Raw genomic sequence first — 16,965 nt, 5'->3', positions numbered from 1 at the left:
TCCTGAGATTTATTACCTTTTCATCCTGTGCATCTCCAATTCTAATATTTCGCTAATGCTAATTTGTTCCAGGTCCTCATTCACTTTATAATAAGTTGCCAGGAGGGTACTTTTATTCCCTTTGATATCAAAGCATGCAAGTCAAGGTCAATAGTGCTGAGTCAAATAACTACATTCCAAAAGAGATGAATGATTAGGTTGGATTCTCACTGGGACAATCATTTAAACAGATGGATTAGAGTTAAATAACAATGTAATGAAGATTTTGGCCATTATACCTACATTTCGCTGTGTTACTGTTAGAAAGTAAAGTCAGACATTTACCAGCCATGAAACCCGATGCCATATGATGAAGTAGTGTTGCTTTTCCACTTCTGCTTTTGTTATCCCATTGATTGTTCACGTGATTCTTGAAACCATTTACTGTTGATGTTGGTAACACTACTTTCTGAGAAGAAAAAGTAGAATTCTGTGCAGGTTGAAAGCATCTTTCCTCCTTCTTCGGGGCCTCCTTTGGACTCTTCCTTTCAACTCTGATCTGTGGAAGGTGGTTTTTGTTCGGTGATATAACCTTTGCTGGAGGCGATTGCTTTGGAAGGAGATTTGCAGATAAAGGACAGGATCTACTTCTTGGCGGGTGGCCACCAAAACCTCTGTCTGATGACATTCCAGAAGATGATGAGTCTCTACTCTGCAAGATGGGTGCATCATTTTTTATTGGCGAGTAGCTTCCCAATGGCGAGGGCCTAATTGCATCTGGCATGGGTCTCCGTAGGCAGTATTCATTTATGGGAAAAGAGATACCTGGTTTCTCACTCTCATCTGTGCTAAATCCATTCTGTGACAGACCTATTGTTGGTACATTTTCCAATGACAACATTCCACTCGAAGAACTAGATGATCCACTTGAATGTTCATTTGTTGTCAGCTGACTATTTGGAATACTGTACATATACGAAACTGAAGATTTACTGTGGTTTTGCACTGGCCGAACCCTGGGAAACTGTTTGCTCAATGGATGATGTAGAATGAAAGGTTGAATGGGTAATGTAGTAGGACGCTGTTCCTTACTATAACGGATAACTGCGTTGCATTCAGTTCCATCACCTGTGGTACCAAAAGAAGATAAAGAGAGGTGACAAAGATGAAAAACAACAGAATGCCAAGTGGATTAAATAATTTTTTTAAGTATTTAATTGCCCTGAAATTGAATGATTCAAATTATTGAATGAAATTTATTGAAAAAACAGTTTAGTTAAAAAAGACCAAAGATACATTTACAACAAAATTGATTACGTTTCAAAATAATGCTAATGATTAATAATTATACAATACTCCTTTATTTGAGGTCTCTGCTCAACATGAGAATTGATGAACTTTAAAAGACTTTAGATGATATATATTTTACACACCAGCTATGTGTAGGCTGTTTGAGGGTGTGTGTAACGAACGGTCTGATAATGCAACGTGAATAGAAAATTTTGGGTCCTGTATTTGTGCACAAACTGGGGAAAATAATTTATCTCAGTGACCTCTTCCAAGGTTGAGAGGGAGAAATTGGGTGTTGTTGTAGTGAAGGGTGGGGGAAGAAAGTAAATTGGGTGTTGTTGTAGTGAAGGGTGGGGGAAGAAAGGACCAGGGTTCAGATTTTGGTGAAGGGGAGTTGGGATGGGAAAAGAGGTGACTGGGATGAGGACAGAAGATGTGGTGGCAGGTGGTGGTGAGTAGGTTTTTGAGGCAAGACATCTGGGAAAAGGTTAAGGAAAAGATCAGAGAGAAGGTGAAGGATTCCAAGGAGACATATGCACAGTGGTTGGTGTAAAGCTGGGAATATTTGAAGAAAGCAAGAACTTACCTGAAAATAAAGACACACCCTGAAAGGATGTTCATTGCTGGATTCTCCAGCAGCATCCCAGATAAGCAACTCAGAAACAACCCTTAGCCCTTGGTTAACACTTGCTTTTGTAGCTAAGGTACGTGGCAATCATAAGTTTATATACACAGTAAAAGCTATGCAAAGAAGTAGCATAAATCATGCATTGGACACTGCTTAACATAATTGAATATGCTCAGCTGCTTCTATGTAAAAGACCAGTTAAAATTTATAAAAAATATGCCATTCTTGCATGAAGTACTGTGTTAGTTTTCTGACAAAATTTCATCACAGTGCCTAAAAATAGGGACTACATGAAAAAAAAATCTTGTGGCTACATTTTCTACAGCTGATATCCAAAACATGGTTCAGAACCCAAATTGAAATGTAATAGCTACATAATACCATCCAAGCTACAATAAAATTATAATTACTGACAGTAATGTTCAGGCAATCTACATTGAGGACTCCATCAAAAGGGTTTTCAGCCCATGTGCCTGCAATCAGTTATAGTTTTAGATTAATAAACATAAGTAAATACCTTTGACCTAAATAGGTTTCCCTCAACATATTGGTTAATTTAACTTAACCTCTTGGTTAAGTGTTCTAGTAGGGCATAATACTTATGATACAGCAATGTAATTTGCCTGGCAAGATCACATTGATGGAAAAGTAAACAATGATGCAATGCAAAGAAGCTGCACAGGAATATAAACTGCTCAATAACTGGACAAGAAGGTACAGTATAAAATAGGGAAGTATAAAAGTGGTTTGAAAAATGAGAAGAAAATTATTAGAAGACAAGAAATTAGCAAATATACATTCAGAAGGATCTAGAGGACCTTGTGCATGAATCAAAGGGCAAATAAAAAAAATAGAAGTTAAACAGTAGGTTAGACTACGTTGGAAGGGGATTGAAGGATGTTAAAGCAAGTCCTTTTTCAATTACATTGTGGGTTCAGACCTTGAATACTTTGACAAGATTTGGTCGTCTTGTCCAAAGAAGGATATGCTTATCTTAGATAAGAAATAACATAGGGTTCAGTAGATTGAGTCCAAGAAAAAGCAGAAAGTCTTATTAAGGAAAATTAAATCGTGTTGCTATATTTTCCAGAATTTAAAAGATTAAGAAAGGATAATTGAAATGTATAAATTTCATGTAGACATTGTAGGATATGTATAAAGACTGTTGTCCAAACAGCTTAGTGGGGGCAAACATAATCAGAATAGAGGATTAACTGTGATGAGAAAAAATATTGAGATACTAAAAACATATGTTTATATTCAAACGATCATTTTGGGACTGTAAAATTAAATGTTATCAATTTTTTTAAGAAACTCATCCAAAAGAATCCTATTCTAAGAATGTTGTATTCTAATAAACCACAATTTATTTCAAATGGGAACAGAAACATTGTTAACAAATATCTGCTCATGCATTATTAAGATCTGTTCTCTGAAATTATAAGACTCTCTCAATTGTACAGACTGTATCGTACAAGATTTATTAGGAATATTCATTTTCTAACGTTTTTCTCTGGAGTATACTGGTATATTGTCAGAATACATTTCATTCTATAAAAATCCTATATTTTATCATTCAGTAAAAGGCCTGCATAAATCTTACACAAATGGCATTCTGAATTCTTTGGAACCTTTCATTTATCCTCTATTTCTCTTCCAAAGAATTACATTTTCAATCTAGTAAATGTACACACAGCTCCCCTGCTCCTTTTTGAGATATTATCACAAGACCAGTTATGCCTGTCTTCATTGAAATTCATTTTCTGAGATCTGGGCATCACTGGCAAGGCCAGAATTTATTATCCACCGATAATAGCTCTTGGGGGGAGGTGGTGGAGTGCTGCATAAACCTCTGCAGTCCTTACGTTCCCATACTATTGCTGAGTCAGAAATCTCAGGAGGAGAACAGAGACCTGAAAAGCCATTAAACATCTCTTCAACAAGATGGCACATCCATTAGGGCTGCACTTTCTCCAGAATGGTTTTGAATTCATAATCTCCTGAATTTGTCACAAGAAAACTGAGCAGTGCAGACACTGGGCAGATATATTTTGTTGTACTGAGGTTCACAACGCAGTTTTTCATTGAAAATGATTCACGTCTCACTGTTTTTTCAGCACTACACAACTGAAAGCAAGCTTAACCCAGAGTAAATCGCTATTGTGATTATTTCACTTCAATCAGGGTATTAGCCGAGAGTTGGTGTGGTGAATCACGTTCATAACCTTGAGTTTAGCATTGGGAAACTCAAAAAGGTTGTCCAGGGGATGTTTTGGATTGTACACTCCTAGCTCAAAATAGTCTTAAAATGGCACTGTCAACTTACGATGCTTGTAAGGTTAGAAGTATACTCATGCCCAACTTTATATTACCCTTATTCCAGAGTCCGAAAGAAGAGTTCAGAACCGAAATACTGCCTATTCATGTTCTCCAGAGATGCTCCCTGATCCGCTGGGTCACACCAGCACTTTGTATTTTTTTAATAAACCAGCATAATAAACCTTGTGTCACCCTTATTCCATCAAAGGCTCGTCACTACCTTCCATCCAGTCCAGCTTCGCAGCGTGTGGCATCAGGAAGGCTGGAAGGACCATCAAGGAAGCCTGATCCTCTGGGCATTACCTTTTCTCTCTTATACTTTCTGGGAGAAGATACAGGAGCTTTAAACCCTAGGCATCCAGCTTAAGAACAGCTACTTCCTCGCTGCCATCAGACTCGTGAATTAATTACCTCTTTCACGCCCCTTCCACATTCAGTTATTTCATTATTGCTCTATGGTATTGTTTGGCACTCTTTCCGATTTGCACCATTCTGCTTTTTTGCATTTGTTGTTTTTATTTTTGTTTCTATCATCACCATATACATTGTTTAGTCTCTGAATCTCATGTGAACAAGGAATTTCATTGCATCTTGGTGTATATGACAGTAATCTAATTTAAATATGTATCTGAATTCCTCCTTTCCCAGCTCTCAACTGCAACCCTCCCCACTGTCAGAATGAATAGTGCTTCCTGGTCTTAAAGCAGAGTGCTGCCTACCACCATCAATCCTTCAGCTCCTTTAAAGAAATGCAGGTGAAGGTGTAATTTCCTTCTTTTCCTCATCCTTGCCACTTCCAAATAAGTACTCTTGTCATCAAGTTAGTGTACCGGCTCCTATTCCCATCCACTAATTATTCTCCTGAGGAATGTTGCCTCTACTCTCCAATCTTCAAACAACCGTGAGGTTCATTTGTGTCTCAGTCACAAATGAATTTAAATGTCCGAAGACAACGACGACAACAATTGTTCACTGGATCTAGGCTCCTTCCAGTGTATCCTTTGGGTCACATGGAAATGTTAAGACAAATGTAAATTTCCTTCTCTTCAGACAATAATGTTCCTCTCCAGACCTTCTCATTTTTATGCTGTTATTCCCCTTCAGCATCTTTGCCACTGGACTGATAAAAAAGTGAGTTATATTTTCACTCTGGAATTTGATCCTTTTAAAGTATGACTAGTCAATTTGAAAACTAGAAACTGTAAATGGAAAATAATTGAAAATCTAGATTATTATAATAGCATGTTGAGGTAGGAGGTAGAGGATGATGGTTAATGATTGCTTTTTCAATTGGAAGCCTGTGACCTGCAGTGTACCGCAGAGTTTGATGTAGAACTCTTGCTGTTTGTTAGATACAGAACAGATGTGGATATGAATGCAGGAGGTCTGATAGTAGGTTTGCAGATGACATGAAAATTAGTGGCATTGTTGATGATGAGAACAGTAGTTTAGTCTTCAGCCAGAGGATCACATTGACGAGTTGGTAAGATAGGCAGGGAAATGGCAAAATGTATTTTAATGTAATATATTTTGGGAGCATTAATAAGGCTAGCACATAGACAATGAACCCTAAGAAATACAGAGGAACCGAATGTTTAGGTTTATCATTGTCATGTGCAACGAGGTAGTGAAAAGTCAAAATCAAGTCAAACTCTAGTACAATTGATGGAGATAAGATACAGAGTACTGAATATAGTTTTCAGCATTATTGTGCACCAGTTCCATGGACAAAGTCCTATGTTCGCAATGAGGTAGAGGTGAATCAGACAGTATCCTATCCTATGGAAGGACCGTATAGAATATTGACAACAGAGGGGAAGAAGCTGTTCCTGAGTCTGGTGGTGCGTGCTTTCAAACGTCTATCTTCTGCCAGACTGGAGCAGGGAGAAGAAATGACCGGTGTGGGATAAGTCTTTGATTATGTTGGCTGCTCTTCTGAGGCAGCATGGATGGAGTCAATGGTGGGAAGCCTGGTGTGTGCGATGGATTCGGCAACATCTACAACTCTGCAATTTGACCTAGGTGTACATGCCTAAAGGATCCCTGAAGACAGCAACATGGGAAAATAAGGTGCTTAAGATAGAATATGGAATACTTGCTTTCATTAAATGAGGCATGGAGTATAAGAGTAGAGAGGACACAGCACAACTGCGTAGGACATTAGTTATTCCAAAGTTGAAAAGTACTTTGTAGTTTTCATTGCTGAACTTTAGTTACAATATGATTGAATTAGAAAGGATGCGGAGGAGATTCACCAGGATGTTATCCGAGATACATTTCAGCAATAGGAGACTGTACAAGCTGAGTTTCTTTTCCTTGGAGTGGTGGCTGGATGGGTGGGGGTATCTGACTGAGGTACTCATAGTTATGAGCGGTATGGCAGGCATGGATAGTGCAAACATTTTCACCTTAGCAGAGGGGTCAATAACCAAAGGGAATAGGTTTTAAGGTAAAATGTATGAGATTTATAGGTGATTTGGGGAGGAATCTTTTAATTCAAAGAGTGTTTGAAATCGGAAATGCACTGCCTAACGGATGCCAAAGGCAAGTACTCTCACGATAATGAGCACTTGAAATGTTACGGCATACAAGGTTACAGGCTGAGTGCTGGAAAATAGCAGATTATTATTTATAAGTACATGATAGCCAACATAGGCACAGTTGACTAAAGGATTTGTTTCCATGCTGTATGACTATAAATATTAATTGTGTTGATAACTAGCAGAGAAATATTGATCTATTTTCAGAATTTTCTAATATGCACTAATATATTTTAGGCAAAGAAATAATAACTTACTAAAATGTAAACTTACTTAATATGAATGCAGCAGTCACACAACACAAGCAGAAATATAGAATGACTGGAAGTATATGGAGTTCTCAACTGCAGCCGTGTGAAATTATAAATTTATTTAAAAACAGATGTTTATCTCTAAACTAAATCTCTAAACTACGATAATGATGGACATCTAGTTAAATTTTTCATCCACTGTATTCCAGCTATTTGCATTAAGAGAACATTGGTGATGTGAAAATTCTATTATTTTTTACAGGTAATCAATTGAACTTCTGTAAGACACATGAATATGGCCTTTACTGCCAGTTTCAAATGGGAGTTAGAGTGGTGAGGTTGAGAAGCCTATCATGGCATATAAGGTTACAGGCCAATAGCTGGAAAAAGGAAGAGGTATGGCCAGAACAGACACACTGGGCTGAAGAGTTTGTTTCATTTAAATGTTTACAGAATATACCAACTGTATCATAATGCAAATTACTTTCTGATTGACATCTCTCAATAATACCATGAAACATTTCAATAAACTTTCTGAACGTGATTTAGCAACACCACTCTGGATAAACCTTAAAAGACCAAAATATAACAATCACATTTTTCTCATTTAATATAAACAATCCAAGACATTTAAGCTAAGGAAGAAGAATAAACAGCAGGAATATCAAAAAGAAGAACTTGCTTCATTACTTTTGTGTTGTAGCTTAATACAACAGAATGACTTCAGAAGGAAGTTAAGTGAGAATGAATTAAAAAATATACCAAAAACAGGTTTCTTTACTTGGATATCAAGTAATTTGTTTGGTGTTTTTAATAACATTCTTGCTTTTATGAGCATGTTATTTCTCAGATTTTCTTGGAACAATTTCAAATTTCCAAAACTGAGAACAAGTTTTCCAGTATGTGTCCCAAACAACATAATTGTTTTGCTACTGTATCCTGTTTGTTTCCTATTATGAAAATAAATTAGTAGTTGAATTCATGGTGTGAATGCACCTGGAAGGTTTACGAGAGCAGGCCAGATGACATTGTTCAAAACACCAGCATGATGAACACCACGCTCGTATTGCAGCAGCAAATAAACCTCACAAGAATTTAACAGAGAATGCCTCTCTCATCTTGGAGCTCTTATCTCTGGTCCCAGAGTGTAGATAGTTTCCACTTAATTAACCTTAAAGCACAAGACTTCCCACAGATTGACACTTTGTTAAAGATCACACCAGATGATTTGATATGGACAAATGCCAAAAACAATAGTGTGTTATAATTGTGCTGTAAAGCTGTGCTGTGTGGAGTAGTGAATGTTAAATTAGGTGAGCCTTTCTGGCCATAACTGATGCTAACTGAAAATAATTTCAGGTCTTACATTCAAAACAAAAATACTGTTGTTGAGATGAAGCAAATAAATAGATACTAAACATTATCACAAAAAAATGTCCTGGATTAAAAAGCTATGTGGTAAAGGTCTAGAAGACCAGCGGAGGTTATCCAACTGCTTACCTTCCACTTTCATTCTGATGTCAGAACATGCATCCCTCTCACTTTGTTGTTTATTAATTAGTTCTGGTTTCCTGGCATCTTCTCCATTATGACATGGTTCACAACCTTCCATGTGAGCTCTCTCATGCCCACTTGAATGACTGTTTTTGTTGAAATTATGAATAAAGGGTGCCTCGCATGATGTTGTTAAATCCATCCTTGTAGTCGTCCTGCCCGGCATAGCATGATAGTGGTCCTCTTCTGAATAAGTAAAGACATTATTTTCTTTCTGATTTTCGAGTATTGGAGAAAACTCTGTCGAATCTCCACTAGTTTTCAGTGGTGGAGAGTTCCCACTTCTTTTCCTAGTTCGAGCAATTTCAGCAAATGAAGTCACTCGTCTTGGTGGTGATCTCTGAGATGTTGCTGTCTGACCATCACTTAGCTTGCCTGGGCAGCTATACATGCGTTCCAAGGATCCCAATCTGGGAGTTGGACTTTTATCCAAGCTGCGATCATAGCTCCTTGATCTTTGCCTGCCAGATGTATTTGAAGCAATGTTTACGTACCCTTGACCTTCAATGTTGTTTTTGGTAGTTTCTGCATCTGGTTTCTTAGAACAGCATTGATCGACATTATTCTCTTTATCTTCAGGCTGTCGAAAGAGGTAATACTCTGTAGGTTGACTGGGGCTAGTACTTTTTGTATGATCCTCTGAGCAGCTTGTTATCGATGATTCTACTGGGCTTGGTGTAGACTGAGAAGACAGGTCGCAAGCCACAAGTCTGTAATAGTTTTGTGTGGCAACAACTAGTCTTGCTTGACTTTGAAAACATGTAGTAAAATCTGAATTTTCAGAAGAACAGGGCACATTTTCACACGGCAGGTGGTAAGAATTGCAGTTGTTGTCTACAGCAGGGGAACACTGCTGGCACAGACAGGTTTTCAGGGCAGGATCACCATTGTGTGACTCACATGAGTTCTTCGGATCACTAGGTGAAGAATGTAAGTCCAAGTAGAATGCACCCATCTCTGAGTGACTGCAATACGAAGAATCATGGGACATGTTACCTGAACTTAAATTGGACTTTGACTGGCTTTTCATTTTATTGTAGATGGCTGTAAAGTTGACTAACACACCATCTGAACTGTTGCACGACGAATCACTATTGTAGGCCATATGCTGATTATCTACTTCAGATTGATCTGAAAAGACACAACTTCTGCTTTGTTGCATATCTAAGCTGGAGCAGCTACATGTTCTGTTCTCGAGTAGATCTTGCTTCCTGAACATTTCATCTGGGCTGCTGCCCAATCCTTGATTGCAATCAAAGAATAAGGTCGATGTGCTTTCATTTGCACAGTTGCATATAGGTAGTTGCAGTAACTCATCTGATGCTGATCTTGATGCAGTGGTGCTATTTGAAGTTTTGTCATCACATGCATGAGTTTGTTCCTCTTGATCTTCTACAATGTCTTGCCGACTGGGGGGGCTCCACTGTTGTGTGCTGTTTTCTGCAGTATGAAGATGAAATGGCTGTTCATGCAGGACAAATGGTGGGTTACTAATGTTACTATTCTGAGGATGAAAAGACAAATTGTTAGAGCTCTCCTGATCATTGTTCTCATTCAAAATTAACGAATTGTGCTGTTCAGTTGTGCTGATTTCCTTTGAATTTAGTCGCCTAACTTCAATTTCATGTGCTGACCCAGGAGGTAAGCAAGAGGCCTGAACTAAGCTGCTGTACAGTAACGTTTCCTTCTGAAACAGGTCCCTCTCTGGCAGTGATGTAGTCCTTGTGATTCCCAGATCATTATGGTAGAAAGTGTTTGGTCTTTTGCCCATGCTGCAGCATTGTCTGTCGGGGACCTGGCAGTGAACCAGAGGAATGTGATGTACGATCAAAGTTTCTCCAGTAAGTTTTGGTGGGCTATCCATGATGGATCAGGTCATCAGCCAAGCTGAGCAGATCATACAGAATCTCCACTGGGCATATTGATAGCTTCTTGATGGCACCACAGCTCACAAACCTGGAAAACAGGAGAAAAAATAAACAAAACTTTACAGCATTTGTTACATTAGGCATGCCTGACTGAGCAAGGTAAGTAACATTTCTTCCTGCTTTCAGGGTCAATTAATGATTGATACTTTAGAGCATGATAAGCTACTTTGCTCAGCACAGATCCATAAAACACAAGCACACAATCTGCATTTAAAAATTCAAAACCAATCGTTGGAATCAATATTTCAATGAATGAGAGGATGATCCATGGGTCAAGCCCTATCTTGTGAAATAATTAGTATTGATCAATTCAAATACAAACTAGATAGATTACTTTCTAACAATAACATTACTAGGACATTGGGAGGGTGAAGGGAGGGCATCAATCTTTGAGGGATTAAGCAGATTATTCTTGTATTTATTAGAGTTTGGGGAACGAGAAGTGGTTTTGCTGCAATGTATAAAATTCTTTATATGGCTTGAGAAGGCAGATGAGGGATGCATCTTTGAAATTCCATACCCATGAATAATATGGATACTAAGTTGTTGAAAGTATTCAAGCCAGAAATTGATTTTTGGGTATTAACAGAATTGAGGCATGTGGAGTTATTACAGGAAAGTGTGAAGGAAAAGATCAGTACTGTCCTTATTGAAGTATTGGAAAATAAAAGGAGACAAGTAGCCTACCTATGCTTCAATTTCTTAAGTTTGTACAGTAATACATTGGCGGTTTGAGATGACATTTCGTGAATGTGGTAAAATAGGGCAGATAAGGTGATTTGGACCTTTGGGTTCTAATGCTTTCCATGACTGGGATTTTTATTGAATCATTCTTTAGACGAGGGTGGATTGTTGATATGATTTGTCAATAATCCAATGTTAAAATGCAAAATGCTGGAAGATAAACAAGAATAACCTTGGTCACTTTAAAAATCCATAAATGCTTAACACAATTACTGTACCAAAGCCAATTTATTTTCTACTATTTTTGTGAACATTAACTACAAGGACTCACATGAGATATCCATATATTAAAACCTGTTAGGAATATTACAGATTTAAAATAGATCAGTATTTTGCTGCTTAGTTTATAATATATTTATATTCTTAGCTAGTCAATTTATTTTGGTTTCGCTGGCTGTCTAGAACTTCTTTATACAATTAAAACTTTGGTGATCAAAGTTAATATAAGTTGGGAGTTATTAACAGATTTTCTACTTATTATGTACCTCAGAATGATGCAAAATTGCAAGTCATGATGTTATCCCAGAAATAAGTGCAATTATGAGTACAGATAAAAAGTGCAAAAACTGAGGTCACTAGACACGTACACATTTACCATACAACCTCGCAGGGTACTGTCCAACCCATACAAATACATGTTAATGTCAATCATGAAACAAAATATTCATAGGGGAGTAGGAGTGTTATTATGACTGGTATAGGACAAATTTAATGGGCCAGCTGGCCTTCTCCTGCTTTGCAATTTTGCATTAAATAATTGAACTATATTATAGTGAAAATATTTATAGGTTTGCAATTTATCACAACAAGGAATCAGTTGCATTATTAATCAGATAATTCTGTTTTCAGCAGCAATACTTCAATCACCTTGTGAAACAAAATAATTTGAAGGAATTGCTGCTTAGTGTGTGTCATCTCTATTCAAGAGCATGTGAAAGAGAAAGTCAGAGTCTCAATGCTTAAATCTCCCACATCTGAATTCCAGTCTTGTCATGGCACACATGAAAAATAACCAAATGACTGCACATGTGAATAGATCCTTGGCAAAATATATGTGGCATAGTTGCTAGTACCGAGACAGCTTTGGACAGGTCATCAACCTGCACTGAAACAAATGCAAACCTTTTTCCAGTTACTGGATACTGCACCAGGTGCCCTGTGGACCAGGATAGTGCCGCAGGCTTAATGAAAGAGACATGCAGTCTTGTGGATCAGAAGTGAGGTCATATGTTCAAGAGGGGCACAGAAACTCTCCAATCCAACAGCCAGTGTAGAGACATGGTTGTAAAGAGATCAAGGCTGGAAAATAATTATTCCAGGATACAGAGAAAGCAAAATGGAAAAGAAAGGAGCGGTGCCCTGATTTAAAATAAATGGGATAAAGTCAGCACAAAGGAAGAATCTTATGTTTGATGATCAAGACTTCATACCCAGCACAAATATACATGAATTCAAAGACTGCCCTCCTATATCCTTCTGAAACGTGGATTATTTACAGTAGGTATCTCAAGGCAAGGGAGAAATACAACTGATGTAGTCTCTGCAAAATGCTCCAAATATACCAAAAAGGATAAACAAACCAACTTGAGTATCAGCTGCCAGATTAAAACATCAGCATTGAAACCCCAGTTACATTCAGTCTTGCCCAATACCATACTCTCCAAATAAATACTGTATATCAAGCTCCTTCATGGGAAGGGGTTACCAGATAAAGAAAGTGTTTCAACTATGTACTCAAAGCCTCTTTGAAAAATGCAGCTGGATAAGTGGTTCAGTTATACTATAAAGAGAAATTAAGGGCAATATTAGATCAATTGAATACGCTGTAATGTAGCCCAAAATAGGTATGTCAGAGAATTGGGAACATTTTGGAAATTAGCAAAGAGGAAACAAGGCACCGATAAGAAAATTGGAAGTAGAATATGAGAGTAGACATAACCAACTGTAGGTCCTGGAATCTCACGTTGAACACAATGTGCTAGAGCAACTTAGCAGGTCAGGCAGCATCTCTGGAGGACTAGGATAGGAGATGTTTTGGGCCAGGTACCTTCTTAGGACTCGGAGGATCCTACCCTTGAAGGGTCCAACTTGGATAAACAAACAAATCAGATTATAAGAACTTCTACAGATACGTAAAAGCGATAAGCGTATCAAAAGTCAATATGTCTCCTGTTCCCCCCCCCCCTCCCCCCACCACCCACTCCCCACTTAGAGATTGTGTCAGAAAAGAACTGCAGATGTTGGTTTAAATCGAAGATAGACACAAAATGCTGGAGTAATTCCTTCTCTCCAGAGATGCAGAACTGATGAGTGAACCACTTGATATGGTATATTTGAACGCTAAGAAAGCCTTTGATAAAGTGTCTCAAGTGTAAGTACAAAGTACAAAAGTACTTTGTACTTACACAAAGTACTGCACATGATATTAGAAGTAATGTACAATATTGAAATAGATTGAAGACAAATTAATGAAGTAAGAATAAATAAATTGCTGATAGGCTCTGTGACCAGTGAGCCCCAACTGTTCACAAACTATATCGGTGATCTGGATGAAAGGAACAAGTGTAACACATCCATGTCTGCAGATGATACAATGCTAGTGGCAGTATGGACTGTATGGTGGATGCATAGAGACTTTGGGCAGAAACACGGGGTACATTAGAATGTACGTTAGGAGAATATGATGTCGGGCAAGCAAATGATGACTGAATATAAATAGGCCTGGCAGATGATGTTCATGGCAGATATGTCATAATGTGGACAAATATGACACCATTCACCTTGTCAGAAAAAAACTGAAAGGCAGAGTATTTTTAAAATTAGAGAGATTGAAAATTGGTATTCATGTTGGTCTCATTCACAAATCATTGAAAGTTAATATTCAGTCATTTAACACGGATTGTTTAAAAAAAACTGTACAAATGCTCACTGAATCATGTCATATATTGATTCTTTATTTTCTTGTTGAGAATTTTTGTGTGGTCACCAGTCTTCAATACATGAGCATAGCACAAGTAAACAAGGACCAATGTCACTTTGTACAGGATTTTAACACTGGCTTCCAAGCAGTACCAATAATGACATACTTAGCATGTCATTCACCATGCAAACGGTCCATTCACCATGCAAACAGATGTCATGTTGGGTGTATGGGGGACTGAGGACAAAGGAATGTAAGGCAAGCAGAGAAAGGTGTTGTGGGGAACTAATAGGATGAAAGAGATTTAGTTTAGAGATACGGCATGGAAATCTCGACCATCAATCACCCGTAACTAGTTCTACATACTAGGGGCAATGTACAGAAGCCAATTAACCTGCAAACCTGCATGTCTTTGGAATGTGAAAGGAAACCGAAGAAAACCCGTGTGGTCACAGGGAGAACGTACAAACTCCTAGACAGCACCTGAGGTCAGGAATGAACCCCTGTCTCTGACGCCGTGAGGAAGCAGCTCTACCGCTGTGCCACTGTGCCGCCCTTAAAAGTGAACCAGTTCACATTGTTTGGAGATGGCCTAGTTTGTCAGATCCTCGCCTTGATCCAAATATAATAAACACACTCCAAGGACACTAGAAAACAGAATGTTTGTTTTATTTTTCCATTCCGTTACATCTTGCCAACATGTGCCCTCTGACCTTTCTGACTCGTAGTAACATGTGATTCATTTAAATACAATGTCAATTACCATGACATCTCTCCCTTATCAAACAAAAAGGATTTCCGCGTCATCGTATTGCAAACTGAAAATTGCAGCACCATTTAGGATATGGTATTCGTTCCATTGATAACATATCATTTCTACATGTCAACTCATCTCATAGTCCTCGTATTTGGCTGGTACTGAATTCTGATCTGTCAAGTCCTGTTCCACCAGTTCATCATCTCGATTCGGGTTTTGCATAGTCACCTCCTCAGACTCGTGCATTCTTGGCTCGTCAATTTGGTCGACTTGAGTCTGATTCCCCACACTCAACTTCAGTCTGCAGCGTCCCTGGACTATCACAACGGTGATACTTTTTCACATACGATGTGTTTCTATCATATTTGACTCCATCTGGCAACTTCATCGTCGCCTATTTCCTTGTCTGGACACCACTGTGTATGGTTGTGGAAAGAAGGGGATGTCTATTTTGCTTGGACTTTCTCTCCTCACTAGTACCTCATCTCCTGGCATCACATCTGATCGTTTGGCACCTCGTCGCCTGTCTGCTTAGAGCTTTGATGCCCCTTTCTTTTCTTCATCATAATCTCTCACTTCTTGGTTATTAACTATCTCACTAACCCATGGTATCTTGGTCCAGATTGTCCTTTCAAACAACAATTTGCCAGACTCTTCCCCGTTGTGCTGTATGGTGCAGCTCTATATGCTGCTACGTTTGATAAGAGCATCTCCATTTGCCTCACGAAGGTATTTATTCACAAAATGCTGGAGTAACTCAGCAGGTTAGGCAGCATCTCAGGAGAGAAGGAATGAGTGACGTTTCGGGTCGAGACCCTTCTTCAGACTCTCCATTTGCCTTCTGCTTGGGAAATTCTCATCCTCGTCTCTAGCGATTGATTCTGCTGTTCCACCTCTCCATTAGCTTGTGGCCACTTTGGTGTAACTTTGTGATGGCACACACCTGTGATCTTCATATAGTCAGCAGACTTCTGAGAAATGAATTGAGGCCCATTGTCTGAACATAATGTCACTGGTAGACCGTGTCTTGCGAAGATTTCCATCAGAAATGCTAGTCTTTTCCGATGTTGTTGACTTAATTAACGCATACTCATAGTATATGCTGTAGTAGTTGTTCACAACTAGTATTGCCTCTCCTGATGGAAATGGGCCTAGAAAATCTACAGCAACATCTTCTCATGCTCCTGTCGGTAACAGTGTGCTTTTTATTGGCTCAGGTAGACTGGGTCTGCTTACCATCTGACATCCATGGCATGACCTCACATGTCATTCCACATCTTTTTCTATCCCTGCCACCATATTTTTGTGCGAAGATTTTGTTTCGTTCCAACAGTTGTCCTACTGGTTCTACAGGACCAAACAACAAAACCAACTGAGTGGAAGAAAACAGAATGGTTTAAGTGCTCATTAAAAGAATTGAGCTTAACCACCCCACCATTGGGGAGCATGCTAAAGGTGGCAACATGAGCCACATTTCTTAGTATCTTGGGAAAGTACATTTATAACCGCTCTAATATTTCCGTGCGTGTCCATTTCCACAGCTACAATGTTGGGTGGGCAGTCGCTAAGGAGGTCGGGCTGGCGGTCGATGAGGTCAGGTCAGCACGGAGGTCATGGCTGGTGGTAAGGAGGTCAGGCTGGTGGTCGAGGTCAGCACGGAGGTCGTGGTCTAGGACAGGCCACGTGGGTGCCGGAGGACAAATGCGAAGCCGAGAACAAAGGAGGGCCCGGCATGGGGGAAACCGCCGAGAACTAAGGGGGACCACAAATGGAATGAGGTAAAATTGAATACTTTGTAACTTTGTCGGTGCCCTTGATGTGGCGACTCTTTGGATTGGGCACCATATCTGAGGAAGGATGTGCCGACCCTAGAGAGGGTCCATGGGAGGTTTATTAGAATGGTCCCAGGAATGAGTGGGTTAACTTTTGATGAGCGTTTAAAGGCACTGGGTCTGTACTTGCTGGAGTTTAGAAGAATGAGGGGGGACCTAATTGAAATGTGCCGAATAGTGAAAGTCTTGGATAGTGTGGATGTGGGGAGGATGTTTCCATTAG

The 16,965-nt window shown here is 39.0% G+C and overlaps 1 protein-coding gene across 1 annotated transcript; it reads right to left on the bottom strand.

Moving 5' to 3' along the window:
* Window positions 1-207: 207 nt before the first annotated feature.
* Window positions 208-16,182, bottom strand: LOC144591755 (AP-4 complex accessory subunit RUSC2-like). Its single transcript, XM_078395783.1, has 3 exons — window positions 16,147-16,182; window positions 8,508-10,517; window positions 208-1,107 (listed from the first exon to the last, which is right to left on the bottom strand). The coding sequence occupies exons 2-3, from the start codon at window positions 10,423-10,425 to the stop codon at window positions 242-244; spliced, it is 2,784 nt and encodes a 927-aa protein (XP_078251909.1). The 5' UTR covers window positions 10,426-10,517; window positions 16,147-16,182; the 3' UTR covers window positions 208-241.
* Window positions 16,183-16,965: the final 783 nt, after the last annotated feature.

The sequence above is a fragment of the Rhinoraja longicauda genome, unplaced genomic scaffold (assembly GCF_053455715.1).
Source record: "Rhinoraja longicauda isolate Sanriku21f unplaced genomic scaffold, sRhiLon1.1 Scf001735, whole genome shotgun sequence".
NCBI lineage: Eukaryota > Metazoa > Chordata > Chondrichthyes > Rajiformes > Arhynchobatidae > Rhinoraja > Rhinoraja longicauda.
Note: the sequence above shows the minus strand (reverse complement) of the source record. Positions and strands in the feature narration are given on the sequence as shown.